The sequence below is a fragment of the Ictidomys tridecemlineatus genome, chromosome 1 (genome assembly GCF_052094955.1).
Source record: "Ictidomys tridecemlineatus isolate mIctTri1 chromosome 1, mIctTri1.hap1, whole genome shotgun sequence".
Lineage (NCBI taxonomy): Eukaryota > Metazoa > Chordata > Mammalia > Rodentia > Sciuridae > Ictidomys > Ictidomys tridecemlineatus.
In genome coordinates, this window is record NC_135477.1 from 187,702,304 (window position 1) to 187,721,445 (window position 19,142).

At 37.9% G+C, this 19,142-nt stretch overlaps 1 protein-coding gene across 1 annotated transcript; it reads left to right on the forward strand.

Moving 5' to 3' along the window:
- Nucleotides 1-10,710: 10,710 nt before the first annotated feature.
- On the forward strand, nucleotides 10,711-11,853 carry LOC101969184 (olfactory receptor 14A2). The gene has a single exon (XM_005342369.2). It carries the CDS (start codon nucleotides 10,711-10,713, stop codon nucleotides 11,851-11,853), a length of 1,143 nt encoding a protein of 380 aa, XP_005342426.2.
- Nucleotides 11,854-19,142: the final 7,289 nt, after the last annotated feature.

A 19,142-nucleotide genomic window follows, 5' to 3' on the forward strand; every position in this document is an offset into this window, starting at 1 on the left:
TCCAAGTCAGAGGAAGAATCTGATTCACATACCGTATATGCACTGGATGTAGACGTATATGATTCAAATGTGGTCCTGAGACCAGTTCAGTGCCAAAAAGTGTGTGGAAGATTGAATAGCAGAGTGCAGGCTGGAGTGAGGCCTGGGTCTGCGGAAGACAGCAACAAGCAAGTGGAAATGCCCAGGTGGGCGGTGAGGAGTGGAGAACGCAGGCGGTGGACACCCAGGGCAGAGGACAGTGGGGGTGAGCAGGGCCTCAGAAAGTCAAGGAGAGCCAAGAAGCACGTCTTACTGGCAGGAATCATGCCTGGCATTGCTCAGCATGGATGAAGGGGTAGCTAGCGAGGCCCAGGGACCTAGGCTGTCGTCGCAATAAGAGAGAACAAGGATTTTAGAGCAGCACTAAGTGCGCAGTTCCATGTGCCAGCTGCAGTGTGGCGCCCTCTGTCTGAACCTCACCAGTTCCTCCTGGGGCCCAGCACGGATCTCCCATGCCACGTAAATCACCCACTTACAGGGTAAGATTCAACTTTTTTAGCATCTTCCCGAGTGTGGTCATAATCGACATAGTTTTACACCTTTATCACCCCACCCTTCGTTACTAGCGGTCATCCCCCACCCACACCACCTTGTACAGATGCTGACCCACTTCTCCCTGCAGATCTGAATCCAGCTCTCTCCATAAATTGGGCCATTAGTGTCCCAGGGCTGGGCAGTTCTACTCAGCTGGTCCTCAGGGCCCATCTGTGTTGCAGGTATCCAAACTTCAACCAACGTATTACCTACAATATTCTACCATATGGATACAATCTATTGGTTTGTGAACCTTTGCACTGGGCTCATTATCTCTTATTTTGAAAACATGTATAAATATTTGTGTAAAAAATGTGTTTTCATTTACTTTTAGTATATCATTAGTAATAGAATTAGGAGGTCCTCTGGTGACTCTGTGTCTAACTCTTTGATCATTTACCAGATTATTTTTCAAATCATACTACCTTTCACTTTGTCTAATATAAGAATAGTACTTTACATTCCAACCGGCAGTGTACAGAGTTGTAATTGGCCCACTTTCTCACAAACACTTGGTATTATTTCTATTTTGAACAAAATGATCCGGGTGTGCAAGTTGATATCTCATTGTAGTGTTCATTTTATGTCCCTGATAATTAATGATGTGGTGAATGTGATTTATGTACTTATTGGTCAGTTGTAATATCTTTTTCCGGGAAATGTCTACCTGGTAATTTGTTAATTTTTAAATTGGATTATGTATCTGTTTATTATTAAGGCTTAAATGTTATTTATAGTTCTATATATAGGATTATAACAGAACATATGAATTACAAATATTTTTTCTATATGTTATGTAGTTTTTCATAGTTTTATGATGTTCTAAACACAGAAGCTTCATATGTTGTTGTTTTCCATTGTGATGAATTTCAGTGTTATTCCACTACTTTTTTTTTTTTTTTGCTTACTCTTTGGGTATTATGTCAAAGAAACTATTTCCAAATCCAAAGTAATAATTCTTTCTTCTTAGAACTTTATAATTTTCATTTTTGTCTCAGATAATTGATGCATTTTGAGTTATTTATGTATGGTATGTGATACAGATGCAAATTTACTATTTTTCATGTGAATAAATAAACAGTAGTCTCAGTGCACAAACACAATTTACTGTGTCAGCGTATTTATTAAAAAATCACTTATATTGCCAGATATAGTGACGCACACCTACAATCTCATCAGCTCGGGAAGCTGAGGCAGGAAGACTGCAAGTGCAAGCACAACCATGGCAATTTAGCAAGATCCTGTCTAAAAACGTTTTTTTAAAGGGGGCTGTGGATGTGACTAAGTTATTGAACACCCCTATTTTCAATCCCCAGTACCAAAAATAGGGGAAAAAAATCACATAATGAATGTAAGAGTTTAATAATTATATATAATTGATCTGTATGACTATTTTTACACTACAACAACAGAATCTTTAGTACTGTAAGTGTGTAGTATGATTTAAAATTGATGTGTGGGCTGGGGATGTGGCTCAAGCGGTAGTGTGCTTGCCTAGCATGCGTGCGGCCCGGGTTCGATCCTCAGCACCACATACCAACAAAGATGTTGTGTCCGCCAAGAACTAAAATATAAATATTAAAAAATTCTCTCTCTCTCTCTCTCTCTCTCTCTCTCTCTCTCTCTCTCTCTCTCTCCTCTCTCACTCTCTCTTAAAAAAAATGATGTGTGAGCACTATGAATTTGTCAACCTTTTGTGCATAATTGATTTTGTTATTTGAATATTATATGCTAAACTTGTCAATTTCTGCCAAAAATCACATGGTAATGTAATGTGTTCTTTCTATGATTTAAAATGAGATATATTTGCCATTTGATGATAATGTCATCCATGCTATAAACTTGGTATATCTTTCTATTTCTTTGGTTATTCTTTAATTTATCTAAAAAGATTCTTATGTTTAGAGTATAAACTTGCAAATCTATTGTTAACATTATCCTGAACAGTTTGTTATTTTTAACATAGTGATAGGTAGAATTTTTTTTCTATAAAGGGGATTGAATCTAGGGCCTCACCCATGCTACAAATTACCATGGAACTATTCTTCCAATTCAGGAATTCTTTTTGTAATTGTTTAGTCCATTCATTGCCAGAACATAGACATGCACTTGAGTTTTATATATTGATTTTTTTATTCTGAAAATTTACCAAACTCATAATTAGTTGTAGTATATCTAAGTTGTTGAGAAGTTCAGGGTGTTCTCTTTTTATTTCATTCCATTGATGGGGCTTTCTAAATAGTAGTACTGTACTGGCAGTGCTGTGGCACCAATTGTAACATGCCCGAACCTAGGCACATATGGATGATTCCAACATTTTAGAAAAATGGGAATGATTTATTTAAAATCAACACACACTAGAGACTGTAAGCATTAAGGTGAAATTTTTTAAAAGGTAAGAGAAATATGTAAAGAAAAAAATCAAAATAGAAATTTCAGAACGCTTAGTAGGAAAATGAAATGCAGCATGATACCTACTGACTTACTGTCATTTTGATTGGTACTACATTGACTTTGTAGATCAAGATGTAAAATACTGACATCTTAACAACATTGAATTTTCCTATTATGAATGTGGATTAACTCTTCATTTGCTTAGTTTTTCTTAGATTGTTCAATTCAAAATTTACATCGGTGTTATGATTAGTTTGTTAAATTTATATCATAGAAGGACCACTCCCACCCACCAGCAGACACCCACAGGAGCTCAGGCCCAGCCAAGATCTGCCTCCACCAATCTGTGTGGGAGCCCAGGCCCAGTGTAGACCTTGGTTCCACCCCCACTACCACCACTGCCTGAGAGCCCAAGTCTAAACCACTTCCATCTTGAGACACTGCAGTCATCCCCACAGCCTTCTCCATGCAGTAGCCTCTACCTTAGGACAACAGACAGGACCTAGGAGCTAGCTGCATCTTGGAGCAGGCATCCCAAAGCCAGTGTATAGCCATCCTTTCATTCCCATCTCTGAAAGTCTTTGCATCCATCTTGAGGCACCTCCACTGCCATCCGGAGTTACCACCACTATTGCCTCCACTACCTATAGTTATAGTGATGTCCACCTTGGGACACCAGCAGGTTCTGGAAGCCAAACACCATGGTGAAGTACAGATAATCTGCATAGATACTATAAGATTATAGGGTAGAAACTGAAATACCTCAAATCCACACCTCAAGAAAGGAAATCACATAGTCAACATAAAAAAAAAAAAACAAACAAGGGAGGAAAGTGCGCCAAACAAATCAGGATATTACAATAACAGGACCCACAAACAGTGCAGTTGATGAAATATCAGAGAAAGGGTTCAGAATGTTCATAATTAAAATTACCTGTGAATTAAAGAATGACCTAAATTAAAAATACAGGCAAAAACTGTTCATTTCAACAAAGAGATAAGAGAACAATAGTATCCATTGATCACATCAACAAAGAAATAAAGGAGCAAATACATTTAGCAAAAGATTACTTGAAGAAAGAAAGACTCTGAAAAAAAAACAGAAATCCTTGAAATGAAGAAAACAATAAATCAAATAAAAATACTCAATAGAAAGCACTACCAACAACCTATATCACTTGGAAGACAGAACATCAGATAATGAAGACAAAGTGTACAATCTGGAAAACAAAATTGACCACACAGTGAAGATGGTAAGAAACCATGAACAAAACATCCAAGAATTATGGGATAGTATCAAAAGACCAAATCTAGGAGTTATTGGGATAGAGGAAGGTACAAGAGTTTCAAACCAAAGGAATGCACAATCTCTTCAATGAGGTAACATCAGAAAGTTTCCCACACATGAAGAATGAACTGGAAAATCAAATACAAGAGGCTTACAGGACACAAAATATATAAAGTTACAACAGATCTACACCAAGGCACATTATAATGAAAATGCCTAGCATTGAGAATAAGGACAGAATCTTAAAGGCTTCAAGAGAGAGGAATCAGATCAGATATAGGGGGAGACCAATTTGTATCCCACCAGATTTTTCAACCCAGACCCTGAAAGCCAGGAGATCATGGAACAACATCTACAAAGCTCTGAAAGAAAATGGATGTCAACTAAGAATCTTATTTCCAACAAAATTAAGCTTTAGATTTGATGATGAAATAAAAACCTTCCATGATAAACAAAAGTTAGAAGAATTTACAACTAGAAAGCCTGCATGGCACCAATATATTCCATGAAGAGAAAATAAAAAACAACAATGAAAATCATCAAAGGGATGTATTATACTAAAGGAAAAACTAATCAAAAGAGAAACCAAGTCAAGTTTAATACCAAAAATAAACAAAAATGGCTGGGAATACAAATCATTTCTTAATAATAACTCTGAATGTTAATGGCCTAAATTCTCCAATCAAAAGACATAGATTGGCATTGGATCAAAAAAAGAGACCACCTTATAGGAGAAGACATCCACAGGCTGAAGGTAAAAGATTGCGATAAATCATACCACTCACATGGACTGTGGAAGCAAGCAGAGATTTCCAGCTGCCGCAGTTCGGCTGCAGCAGATGACCGGGGGGTGACGAATGACTTGTGTACGTTGATGCAGCAGGAATGGAAGCCGTTTATTGTAGGGCAACAGAGCTATTTATACATTTTGCACAGCTTATCTTAATTAGCATAAACTAGATACATCAGTCAACCAATAAGGAATCTCCACACTTAATGGCTTGCTTTTGTTACTTCTCAAACCACTCCCTCTGGCATTTTGCCAGGCACCATCCAGACTTGTTTACGAACTCTAACATTCCCCTGGCAAATACCACGTGTTATTTTGACTTGTCTACAGACCTTAACATCCAGCCTCATATCAAATAAAGTAGACTTCAAGCCAAAGGTAATCAAAAGGGATAAAGAAGGATAATTCATCTGTTTAAAGGAACTATACACCAACAAGCCATACCAATAATAAATGTATATGCCCCAACAATGGAGCATCTACGTTCATCAGACAAACTCTTCTCAAGTTCAAGAGTCAAATAGATCACAACACAATAATTTTGGGTGACTTCAACTCACCTCTTTCATCTCTAGATAGAAGCTCCAAACAAAAGCTGAACTGAGAAACTATGGAACTCACTAATACAATCAATAACTTAGACTTAACTGATATATATATATATATATATATATATATATATATATATATATCAGTTAAGATGAGAGAGTACACTTTCTTCTCAGCAGCACATGGATCCTTCTGTAAAATAGACTATATAGTATGCCACAAAGTAACTCTTAGCAAATGCTAAATATAGAGATACTACTTTGCAGTCTATCAAATCATAATAAAATGAAATTAGAAATCAATGATAAAATAAAAAAATAAAAGCTACTCCAACACCTGGAGACTAAATAATATGCTACTGAATGAACAATGTATTGCAAGACATCAAGGAGGAGATTAACAAATTCTTAGAGGTAAATGAGCACACAGAAACAATCTATCAAAATCTCTGGGATACTATGAAGGCAATATTAAGAGGAAAATTCATTGCATGGAATTCATTTCTTCAAAAAAGAAAAAGTCAACAAATAAATTACCTAACATTACATCTTAAAGCCTTAGAAAAAGAACAAATCAACACGAAAAGCAGTAGGAGACAGGAAATAATTAAAATCAGAGCTGAAATCAATGAAATTGAAACAATTGAAAAAATTGACAAAACAAAAATTTTATTCTTTGAAAAAATAAATAAAATTGACAAACCCATGCTAGCCATGCTAACAAAGGGAAGGAGAGAGAAAACTCAAATTACTAACATCTGTGATAAAAAAGTGAATATCACAACAGACACTACAGAAATACAGAAGAAAATTAGAAATTATTTTGAAAACTTGTGCCAATAAAACAGAAAACATCCAAGGAATTGAAAAATTTCTAGAGTAATATAATTTGCCCTAATTGATTCAGGATGATATATACAATTTAAATAGACCAATTTTAAGCAAGGAAATAGAGGACACCATCAGAAGCCTACCAACCAAGAAAACCCCAGGACCAGATGGATACACAGCTGAGTTCTACAAGACCTTTAAAGAAGAACTAAAAAAATAGTCTTCAAATTATTTCATGAAAATAGAAAACTAGAAATAGAGGAGCACTTCTAAACTCATTCTATGAGGCCCATATCACCCTGATTCCAAAACCAGGCAAAGACACATCAAAGAAAGAAAACTTCAGACCAATATCTCTAATGAACATAGATGCAAAAATTCTCAATAAAATTCTGGCAAATCTAATACAAAAGTATATCAAAAAGAGAGTGCACCAAGATTAAGTGGAGTTTATCCCAGAGATGCAAGGTTGGTTCAACATACAGAAATCAATAAATGTATTCCATCACATCAATAGACTTAAAGATAAGAAACACATGATTGTCTTAATAGATGCAGAAAAAGCATTCAACAAAATACAGCACCCCTTCATGTTCAAAGCATTAGAAAAACTAGGGATAACAGGAACATATCTCAGCAGTAAAAGCTATCTATGCTAAGACCAAAGGCCAACATCATTCTAAATGAAGAAAAGTGGAAGGCATTCCCTCTAAAAACTGCAAAAAGACAGGGATGCTCTCTTTCACCACTTCTGTTTGACATAATTCTTGAAACACTTGCCAGAGCAATTAGACAGGCAGAAGAAATTAAAGGGATATGGATAGGAAAAGAAGAACTGAGTTTAGCACTATTTGCTGATGATATGATTCTATACCTAGAAAACCTAAAGAATTCCACCAGAAAACTTCTAGAACTAGTAAATGTTCTTAGCCCTGTTCATTGAAGGGATACATCTAATCAGGAAATAAGGTGCTAGAAAGACTTATGAGCCACATCAGTCTCTAAGGTATGACTTTTTGACATTTCAGTTGGCCAATGTGAAACTCTGTAAATGTCCATCTTAAAACATTTTCCCTCCTGGGACTAACTCTTATAATAATAGAAATTGATAACATGAATTTGCATAAAATGTCTCCTGTTTTGAACTTTTTGCCTTCACTAAATCTTTTCTTGGGCTTTTCTTTTATTGGTATCTAAATATAAGTTCTGTATTTTGAGAGTTAACTTTTCCACCTTTTTCCCCTTAATGTACATATCTTTGGGAGGGCGAATTTGGCCTCAAGGATTGCTTGGGATGATGGAGAAGAGTCATAGCATGAGGAATTTCTCTGGAATTCTGACGTCATGTCTCAACTCCTATGACTGACAATATCTGAACTGTCTCAGTACTAGCCACTCCACACAAGATTACAGCCATGAAGTCCAATAAGCCAGGAGAAAAATTGGATGGAAAGGAAAAAAATTATCTCAAGTACTCCAAACATCAAATATTTCATTAAGTAGAGAAGGCTGTAGATACAGGAAGGAAACAGTGTCAGTCTGGTTCAAGAGTATGATGAAGCATGCAAAGACCTTTTTGGTCACTTAGGAAGGCTGTTTCCTGATCCACTACTTTTATTCTTCATACCATAACATGTTCTTGATTATCACACTGTAGGTGTAACACACCTACTGTATGTTGCAGGGAAAAGTCATGTCAGATAAAAATTATGAAAGAAGAGGGAAACAGAACTGGATTGCAATGACTATTATCATTAACATAAGCTAGGGACTTCTTCCATAAAGATTTCACAGGCATTTCCCTCTTCCAGGGGCTACGCTCCTGCCCCTCACTTGAGTTAGGATTCAGCATATGAATTTTGGAGGACAAATCAGTCCGTGGTACTGTCTGTGCCCTATTCTATGTGACTTAACATTGTGGTTGTAAAATACATTCTTCAAGCTTTTAACAACTTTATGTTAAATTTTTCATTCAACTCTTGAAGCTAATTCCATTGTTGCAATTTATTCTACTCTAGACTTGTATTGTTCTGCTCAGGGAATTTATGCTGTTTTAAGTTTTCAATATGATATATAAAATTTTAGTTATAATTTGTGTCATTATAACTATAGTGCCTGCACTTCCGTGTGGATTTTGTGTAGTGGAGTCATACCTTTGTTTTGAGACACATTTTAGATCCCAGTGCAAACTTTGCAAGCAACAGAGGAAACCAGGGAAAAGAAGCAAATATCATTAGGACCTCTTTCTTGGCCCCTTCAGACATGCCCTGGAGCTCCCACTTCAGCTTGCCTGGAATTCAGAGAGGAAGTGCATCCCTCTGACTGCAGTGGAGCACAGCCCCAGTGCTCTGGGAGCTCCTTCCCAGCTGGAAAGCTGGTGGCTTTTCTCAGGGACATGCTACAGGAAGAGGCAGGGCACAGAGCCAGCCATGAGGCCTGTGGGCTCAGAGCCAGGCTGCACGCTGCTGTCACTCCAGGCCACCAAAGGTCCACAGGGACCAGCTATGGTCCCTGTTAAAATTGGCCTTGTCTCCTACCCTCATTCCACTGTTTCCCAAAAGATGATGCAGAACACAGTGAAAACTATTTCAGGCTCACTGAAAAGAGAGGACGTCAGACAAGGTGAAACCACTGAGCTTCTCCCTCACACCAGGATGGTTGAAGACTCTCAAGAGAAAGAAAATTTCAACGTTTCTGGTCCTTCTAGGTGAGTCTGAATATTGGGGCTTCAGGGGGTGGTAGGGAAATTATTGGGGAACAGAGATCCTCCATGGAATGTGTGTGTGTGTGTGTATATATATATATATATATATATATATATATATATATATATATATCCAAGTATGTTTTCAAGAAGGAAGCTGATATATGCTAAATCTAAATTTACTTTCAAGTGCTTACTTTAAGATTGAAAAGAATTGATTGACACATTATAGTTCATATTTATGGGATGCAATATGATATTCCAATACTTCCAATACATGCACACAATGTGTAATGATCAAGTCTAGGCAGTTACATTTGAATTTGATTTAAAAATTATTTACATAAAGCAATAAGTCCATTTTAAAAAAGGGAGTTTCTTGGGAATCACAGACTATGAACTCCCCATTTTATAACTAGAACAACAGTCAAAGAGAACCAGAAAATTTCCAAGTTAGCAAACATTAATTATAGTGTTGTTTTTAAAAGGCTTTCTGTTATACAGTCCCCTCCACATTTGCTTTTAATTCTTTTCAAGTGCAATTATTTCTTAGGTTTTACAGTATGTATCACATATAAAACATTGGGGAAAGCCATAGAAAAGTAGTTCCTTTCAGAAGATGATTAATTGGGATTTTTAAAGAATGCAAGGGCTTTATTTCCAGAGAGGAAATAACTCAGGAAGCACAGCCAAGGAGAGCATGGTTGGTGTTCAGCACACACACTGCAGCCTCCTTAGCTCCTGCTGGCTCATGCAGTCATGTAGTCCTGATTGCAAACACCTGCAACCCAACACTGAGAATTGGCAAAGTATTATTTTCTTTAGAAAGTGAGTACTTTATTTTCTAATGTCCTACAGCTAAATATCTAATTTTTATGAAATGCTTTATTTTTACTCAAATTCAATTAAAGTCATTCTGTATTTCCTATATAAAATATTTTCTACATTTTCTTCTTTCTCAAACATTAAATTACCCATTTAGGTTGAAAGATAAATTTCAACTCCATGATGCTCAGGACTCTATAGCTATAATTATAGCTATAATCATTTGTGCCTTTTGTTTTGTAAAAACACTGGAAATATAGTCAGAGAGACAGAGAGAGAGACAGATGATTTGTGTATGACTGCATATAGAAACAGACTGTGGGTTGGTAATGGTGAACATTTTCCCCCTGTTCTTTGCGCTTCTCTAACTTATCATCCATAATCACTATTACTTCTTCATTATAATGACACACCTTCACGATTATAAATTTTCTTTCACTTTTTCTCTCCTTTTTGCCATAAGCTTCAGTTTTTACACTTTTGTTCAATGTATTGAATAATAAAATATAAACTACATTAACTCTATGAATATGTTACTAAGTATTAAAAACAGGATTATTTCAATATGATTCAATGGGTATGCCTTCTTTGAGCTGCTTTACAATTTCACTGGCTTATTCCAAAAATTCTACGTAGAAATTCAGGAATGATTCAAGATAAATTTTATAAATTTATAAACTTTTTTATTAGATATGTAAAGTCTCCAATTTTCATTTTTTCAGTTTTCTCCCTGATCTACCTTCTCGGCGTTGCTGTAATGCGCATCCAAACTGGAGCTGGGCAGGTCGTTGAGCCTGGTGTGTCAGGAGAGCTGTGGGTACATGCCTTATCACAGAGCAAAGCTGAACCCTGCAGCAGTGAGCACACGCTTTGGGTCCAGAGCAAGGCTCAGTGGGAACCTGTCATATGTCTGCCCTCCCCTGCCCTCCATCAGGTCCAAAGCATGACGTCCACAGTCAACCACACGGTGGGGATGAAGTTCCACCTCACACTATTCTCTGAGGCCCAGGAGCTCCAGCTTGCACACGGCTTCCTGTTCTTGCTGATTTACCTGCTGGCCCTGGTGGGGAACCTTCTCATCATCCTCCTAGTCACCTTGGACCAGTGTCTCCACACCCCCATGTATTTCTTCCGGAAGAACTTGTCCCTCCTGGATGCTTGCCTTGTCTCAGTCACTGTCCCCAATTTCATTGTGAGCTACTTGTGCCACAGGAGCACCATCTCTTTCCCAGGATGTGTCTCACAGGTCTTGTTGGTGACTCAGTTTGCTGGGACTGAGCTGTCTGTCCTCATGGCCATGTCCTATGATGGCTATGTGGCCATCTGCCACCCCCTGTATTATGACGTCATCATGAACAAGGGGCTCTGTGTGCGGATGGTAGCTGTCTCCTGGTTCCTTGGGGGCATCTTTGGGGTCTTATACTCTGTAGAAACTTTCTCTTTATCTTTCTGTGGCTCCAGAAAACTCCCACAATTTTTCTGTGATGTCCCCTCTCTGCTGAAGATTTCTTGCTCAAAGTCACATGTCACCATTAATGTAACTGTGGTCATGGGGGTCACATTTGGACTTTCCTGTGTTGTGTCCATTGGATTTTCATATGTGTACATTTTCAAAACTGTAACAAGAATGCCATCCTCACAAGGATGGTCAAGAGCCTTCTCCACCTGCACACCCCATCTCATAGTGGTGACCACATTCATAGTGACAGGTGCCACTGCCTATTTCAAGCCAGTGCCGGAATCCCCACATCCTGTGGACTTTCTGGTGTCTGTTCTCTATTCCATGATGCCTCCGTCTTTGAACCCTGTGATATACAGCCTGAGGAACAAGGATGTCAAAGCCTCTCTGTGGAAGATTCTATGGAAACTGTGTCATAAGTATTATGGGGGAAAACAATAGGACTATTCTCTAGAAAGGATCAATTAAACATCTTTATAAATTGTTGTTTTGAGGGTTTATGGTATATGGTTTATTTTGATATAAGGTAAATAACTGAATATTTTGGTTTGTATATATGTGTATTTTATTTAGTATGAGGTTTATAGGTTCATGACCATGATCACCAATAAGTATCTCAAAATCATCAATCGTTTCTTCCTTAGAGTGTATCCATGTGATCAGAACATCCGTGGCACTGGGCAGGCTTCTGAAGGACCAGCTCCTCAGAAACTGTTAACACAATTCTCTGCTTGCAAATGTGACTAGTTTTAAGGGTTTAGGGTGGCTGTTGGTCCCAGTCTAATCACTTCAACCCTCAGAAACTGCAGACTAAGATTTTCCTCAGAGAAGGACGTGACTGTGGGAGAGTGGTCTGACCTTGCAGTCACTGAGGCTGGACTGTCCTGTCCTGCAGCATGAAGGGAATTTCTGGGGATGGAAGAGTCTGTGCTTCAGACTCCCAAAGAAAGGCACAGCCCTGCCCACTCCCAAGACTCCAGACAGATTTTATTCTAAGACAAGCAACTGGCGAGGATTACAACTACAGAAACGTAAAACAACTACAAACCAAATCTTTCCCCCCATAAATGCGTTTAAATCAGAGTTTCTGGCATAAGCATAGATACAGATGCTAAATCTTAGTAAAAGATGATGAAGATTGGGAACAAACACATTATAATCCTCAAAATTTTCACAAATTGGCACAAAATTTATCATTTATGTCCATTTTCATGTTGTATTTCATATTTCAAATATTAACATAAAATATGAACATTTTTATTTTGTTATTTTAGCTTTATTATTTCATAAATTATTTATTTAAAATATTATAAAAACACCAAACTTGCTTACATTTCTTCAACTTACCAATCCTTGAATTCCTGTTATTGTTGTCATTGATATTTTTCCATTTGTCAAGATTAGTATATTTGGCTGCTGGTTATTTTGCATCTATTTCCCCAAAGTATTTTATCATTGTTTATAATCTTCTTTTATATATTTAGGAATATAAATTAAAATAAATTTTTACTGTGAGGAAGGATTAAAAATTAACTGAAATTTTTTTTATTTAAAAATAAAATTGTAAAGAGAGGGAAAGCCAATTTAGCAACACCTTTGTCTCCCACCACTACCAGGTCGGACAGCCCTTGAAATTATTCAAGCAGAGGGAAGGAGATGAAGTTAGCTTTAACTTGCCCATAGATTGCCTTGTTTTTGATTTCTAGTCAAGGCAATTAGACAAGAAAGATAAAAACATTCACATTATAAAGGAGAACAACAAGCAGTCTCTATTTACAAGTTTCCACATCTTGTCAAGAATCACCCCTTACCTGTGATTTTGCTTTCTGCCAGTTCAGTTACTTGCAGTCAATGAGAGTAAGAATACAACAAATGGAAAATTGTAGAAATAAACAGTGCACAGAATTTAAATACATTTTCTAACAGTGCTTGTAGTCATAATTTTTATTTCTAATATTATTGCATATTAAACTCTCACTGTTCCTAATTTGTAAATTAAACTTTATCCTAGGCATTTATGTCTATGAAAGCCCATAACAGACCAGGTGGATTGCTCTAGATGACTTCTGGCATTCACTGAGGGACTGATAACAGATCCCTAGCTTACCTGGTTGGACTAGTTATTTGAAAAAACTAAAAATTCCAAATATATTTTGAAGACAATTATATTCTTATCCTTAAATTTTATTTATACTATGAAAAGGGACTTTAAATATCCAAAAAAAATCTTGAAACAATTCAGAACTCTTATTTTAAAAGGCACAACAAAGGTACAGGATTCAAAACACTGCATTTTTTCCCTCCATTTCCATCCCCAGTGCTGCGCTTCCCCTCCTCCCTCTCACTATCTCCTTCTACACTACTGATGAACCTCTATTTATTTACATATATTTAAATTTCTGATTGATAGATCTACATAAAAATGAAATCCACTGGGGTGTATTGATACATGCACATAGGGAATATTGTCAAACGAGTTCTGCATTTCACCCTCCTCCTTCCCCTTCAACCTCTCTCCACTGATCTTCCCTATACCATCCTGTTATCTATCTATCCCTTCCTTTTTCCCCCTTATCTTTCCCTTGCTTCAGCATATGAGAAAAATCTTTCAACCCTTGACTTTCTGAGTATGGCTTACTTCATTTAGCATGATGTCTCCAGTTCCATCCATTGACTGGCAAATGCTACAACTTCATTTTTCTTTATGGCTGAGTAAAACTCCATTGTGCATGTATACCACATTTTCTTAATCCATTTATCTATTGATCAGCACATGGGCTGGTTGCATATTGGTGTGGTTTAGATATAAGGTACCAACAAAATCTCATGTGTGAGACAAAGTGAGGAAGTTCAGAGGAGAAGTAACTGGCTTATGAGAGCCTCAACCTAATCAGGGCATTAATCCACTTGAATGGATTAATTGGGTGATAACTATAACCAGGTAGAGTGTGTCTGGAGGAGGTGGTTTACTAGGAACATGCCTTTGGGGCATGTATTTTGTCCCTGGCAAGCAGAGTTCTCTCTGCTTCCTGGTGCCATGTCCTGAGCTGCCTTCCTCCTCCACACCCTCCCACCATGATGTGCCCCCTGACTTCCAGCCCAGAGCTATGAATTCCATGCTTCCATGGACTGAGACCTCCAAACCTGTCAGCCACATATGAGATGTCTCCAAAAAGCTCATGTGTGAAATAATGTGAAAGTGTTTAGAGGTGAAATGATTGTGTTATGAGAGCCTGAAACTAATCAGTGAACTAGCCCCTTGTTGGGATTAATTTGGTGGTAGCTGTGGACAGATGGGGTGTGGTAGGTCACTGGAGCATGCCTTTGGGGCACATAAATTGTCTGTAGTGAAGGGAATCCCTCTCTGCTTCTTGGTTCCATGTCCCCAGCTGCTTTCCTCTACCTCTCACTTCTGCCACAATGATCTGCCCCACCCAGGCCCCAAGGAATGGCTGGCCATCTGTGGACTGAGACCTTTAAAAGCATGAGCCTCCAAATAAACACTGTCTTTTAAAATGGTTTTTGTCTGCCAGATGAGATGGAGCATACCTGTAAGCTCAGTGGCTTGGGAGGCTGAGGCAAGAGGATGGAAAGTTTTAACTCAGCCTCAGCAACTTAGTGAGAACATGTCTCAAAATTAAAAAAATTTTTTTTAAAGGCTGGGGTGTGGCTTACTGCTTTAGCCCTTCTGGTTCAATCCCCCATACCAGAAAAAAAATTGTTCTTGTCAGGTATCTTGGTCACATCAGTGAAAAAAAAATGACTAAAACACCTCCTTTATTTGTTCTTGTTAGGTTTTTTTGGTTACAGTGCCCCAAAGCTGACTGAAACAGAAATCTTGGGTGTTGTGAGTTGCACTGCTGTGAACATTAATGTGGCTGTATCATTAGGGTGTGCTGGTGGGATAAAGAACTCAGAGGAGGGTAGCTGGTTCATACGGTGGTTCCATGCCCACTTTTGAGGAATCTGCGTACTTTCCAGAGTGATCATAATAATCTGTACTGAAACCAAAAATGTATGATAAACTTTCCCCCACATCCTCACCATCATTTATTATTTATTATTTGCATTCTTTGACAAGAATGAGATAAAATTTCAATGTAATTTTGGTTTTCTTCATTGCTAGGGATATTAAATTTTTAACATATATTTATTAGCCATTGTACCTTTTTCTTTTTAAGAGAGAGAGAGAGAGAGAGATGTGTGTTCAGTTCTTTTGCCCATTAATTGATTGGGCTATTTGGTTTGGGGTGTTAAGTTATTTGCATTCTTTATATATTCTAGATAGGAATCCCCTATCTGAGCAGCAAGTAGCTATCAAACATTTTTTTCCAGTTCTGTGGGTTCTCTTTTCATGCTCTTTACTATTTTCTTTGCTGTGCAGAAGGCTTTTGATTTGATTTTGTCCCTCTTACTGATTCTTGGGTGTATTTTTTGCACATTTAAGGTCTTGTTAAGGAATATTGTGCCTGCATCAATATGATGGATTATTGACCCTATGTTTTTTTCCTAACAGTTGCAAAGTTTCCTGGTCTAAGTCCTAGTTCTTTGATCCACTTTGTTTTGACTTGTGGGAAGAGTGAGAGATAGGAATGTACTTTCATTGTTCTTTATATGAAAGGTTGGGTGAGAGAGAACATTCTTATCTTTTTACTAATTTTAGAGAAAATGTCTTCAGTTTTTGTCTGTTCAACAGGACATTGGCTTTGGTTTTGTTATGTTTATCTTTTATGATGTTGAGTTAACCTTCTTCTTGTTGAGAGCCACAACCAAGTCAAGATGGCACCTGGCATTTTGCCAGAAGGTATGGTTGAGAAGTAAAGCCAGGGAGCCATTAAGATGATGATAATTAATTGAACTGTGTATAATTATTAAGATAATGACTGATTGCTGTAACTGGATGATGCTAAATTGAAACAAGCTGTGTATTCAATTGTGTATATAAACCTCTGCTGTCCTGCAATAAGACGGCTCCTGCTACCTCGGGTGCCCGCTACTTTTGAGTTCTCGCAGAGTTTCAGTTGAGTTTGAGTGGAGTTCCTCTTGGGTTTGGGCAATAAAGTAGTTCCTGTTTGAACCTACAAGTGGCTCATGACCTCCCGGTTATTTGTGCCCAGCCAGACTGCAGCATCTTCTATCCCTGGTTTCTTGAGGGCTTTTAACATGAATGGGCATGGATTGCATCAGAGGCCTTCTATGCATCTGTTGAGAGGATCATATGATTCTTGTCCTTAATTCCATCATGTGGGGGCTGACCTTTGTTAATTGGCATATGTGTGTCAACCTTGTACCTCTGGGATAAGGCCCCACTTGGTCATGGTGCGTGTGCGTGCACACTTTACTCAACAGAGTCCAGTTATGCTAGGACAGGGAGATAATTTGCTGAGAGACCTGGAGCTGGCATGTGAGAGATAGGTTTATTGGGAAATGCTTCTGGGAAAGGTCTAGTGTGATGGGCCGAACAAGTAGCTCTTCTTCCCTCCCAGTGGCTACAGCACTTCACCCCTGGCCCCATGGCACTCTGTCCACTGGAGACCAGCAGGAGGAGCCATTATCCTCTCTACAGAGAGACACTCCAAATCAGTTACCACAGGGAACCAGCAAACCAGTCCCAAGTCCTAGCACTCATGAGGTTAAGTCTGTGTCCCTCAAGATGATATGTATCCAGTATCCAAGATGACACTTACTCTGTACAAGTCCCGTCCCATTTTTCCCTTGACTTGGATAAGTTCTTGAGAATGGAAAGACATTTCAGGGACATAGTGTTTTGCTGTCTTCATTTTCTTCAAGGATGACATAGGGTCAGGGACTAGAAATCAAGGCCGTAAATCAAGGTGTGCAAGCTAGTCAAGCACTCTGCTACTGAAGTACACAGCCAGCTTCTTAAACTGGCCATTTTATCTCACAATTTTTTGTCATCTGAATCTGAGGTTATTGTGAACACTGTAATTAATATGTATTAGCGTAGCATTCAATCTCAAAGAATTTGTATGTATGATTATAATTGATCACCTTCTAATTTCCAGACAATTTATGAAAAATAGCACCAATATCAAAGCATGTGCATGTGGTACAAGTTTTAGCTTTTGGTCTCTGAATCATTGATTAATTAACATCCCTCATTAGAATCATACATTTGCAGCTCTAAACTCAAAAGACAAGACAGAACTAGCCAGTCCAGAAAAAATATGGCTTATGATAATTTAAAAAATAATAACCATGGATTTGTACTGTGAGATGATAAGTCCCTGGGGACATTCCAGATGCACAATCCCTGCTGCACATGCCTGTCACAGTGGTTAGGTAAGTGTGTCTTGGGTGCTCTTTCACTAAGCAATGGGACTCCTGAGGGTGACACTCACTCACGCACAGGGTCATCCCAGTGCATCCTGCACACATGTGGAGCCAGACTGTGTCTCCAGCAGCCATGGAGATGAGTAAACAGTCCCCACATCATCTTTTTCATCATGTTCTTTTCCTGAGAATTGTGTTGGCTATGTAGGACCTGGTGTTTCCATATGACTTTCAGGGTGGTTTTGCCTTGGTATTTGATGGGGATTGCATGGAACCTGTAGCTCACTTTGTTAATATGGCCATTTCAACAGCATTAATACTCTAAAGCAAAAACGTGAAATAGAGCTGTGGCCACAGCTCAGAGTTAGAACACTTGCCTAGCATGCATGAGGTCCCATGTTTTATTGCCAACACCATAAAACTAAAACTAAAGTAAAACAAAAACCATGAAACACTCAATGATCAGTCTGTAAAAGTATGAAAACTAAAGTTTCCTTTGTGATGCAGAAGCTGATATGATTCCACTTGTTAATGGTGTAAAGATATGCAAATAGGTCAACAGAACATGAGAATGTTTTGAGAAAACAAAATCCCCACAGGGGTCAGCAACTGATTTTTAACCTAAGTTCAAGATCATTCATTGAAAACAGGCTAGTATTTTTTAATGGTTATGAAATATTGGAATTTATGTGCAAAATGAAACTTGAACTCAGCCTGGCAGTATTTAAATTAACTGAAACTGATCCATGGACTCAAATGTAAGCCCAAAACTGTATCTGTAGAAAAACATAACTAAGAACTTACGAGTTTGGATTAAAGATCTATTTAAGTAAGACAATGCAAACACATCCACTCATAAATTGATGCATTGGATTTAATAAAAATTAAAACCTCTGCTCTTAGAAGTGCAATGTTAAAGAAAGATATATCAATTCTCACACAGACTTTAAATCATGTATTTCATCAGGGGGATTTATTTAGAAGATATAAGGAACTTCTAGACCTCCATAATCAGAAAAATGATTTTTTCCCACCCAAGGGAGAAAAAAGAGCAAAAAGTTTAAACAGATATTTCACAAACCAAAGGTGTGCACATGGTAAGAAAGTCCATGAAAAGATTTTATCATTTTGCATTTAGCAAAAATCAAAATGTGTTAAATCAAAATGTGACACAACCATATACTTACTAGAAGAGCTTACACGAAGAAGGCAGACCATACCAAGTACTCACAGGGATGCAGAGGACTGAAGGGCATGCATTGGTGATGAGAGCATTAAATAGCACAACTCTGAAAAGCCACCTGTATTAACTATGAGAGTCAGCCCTTCCACCCTTCATGTATTTAGTTAGGTGAAATTAAAGCAAACACCCCAAAACAGATTTATTCACAAAAATATCCATGATTTCTATATGTGTAATAGCCCCAATCTGAGAA

Coding starts and splice junctions, on each gene's coding strand:
- LOC101969184 (XM_005342369.2), top strand. CDS start 10,711: ATGCGCATCCAAACTGGAGCTGGGCAGGTCGTTGAGCCTGGTGTGTCA.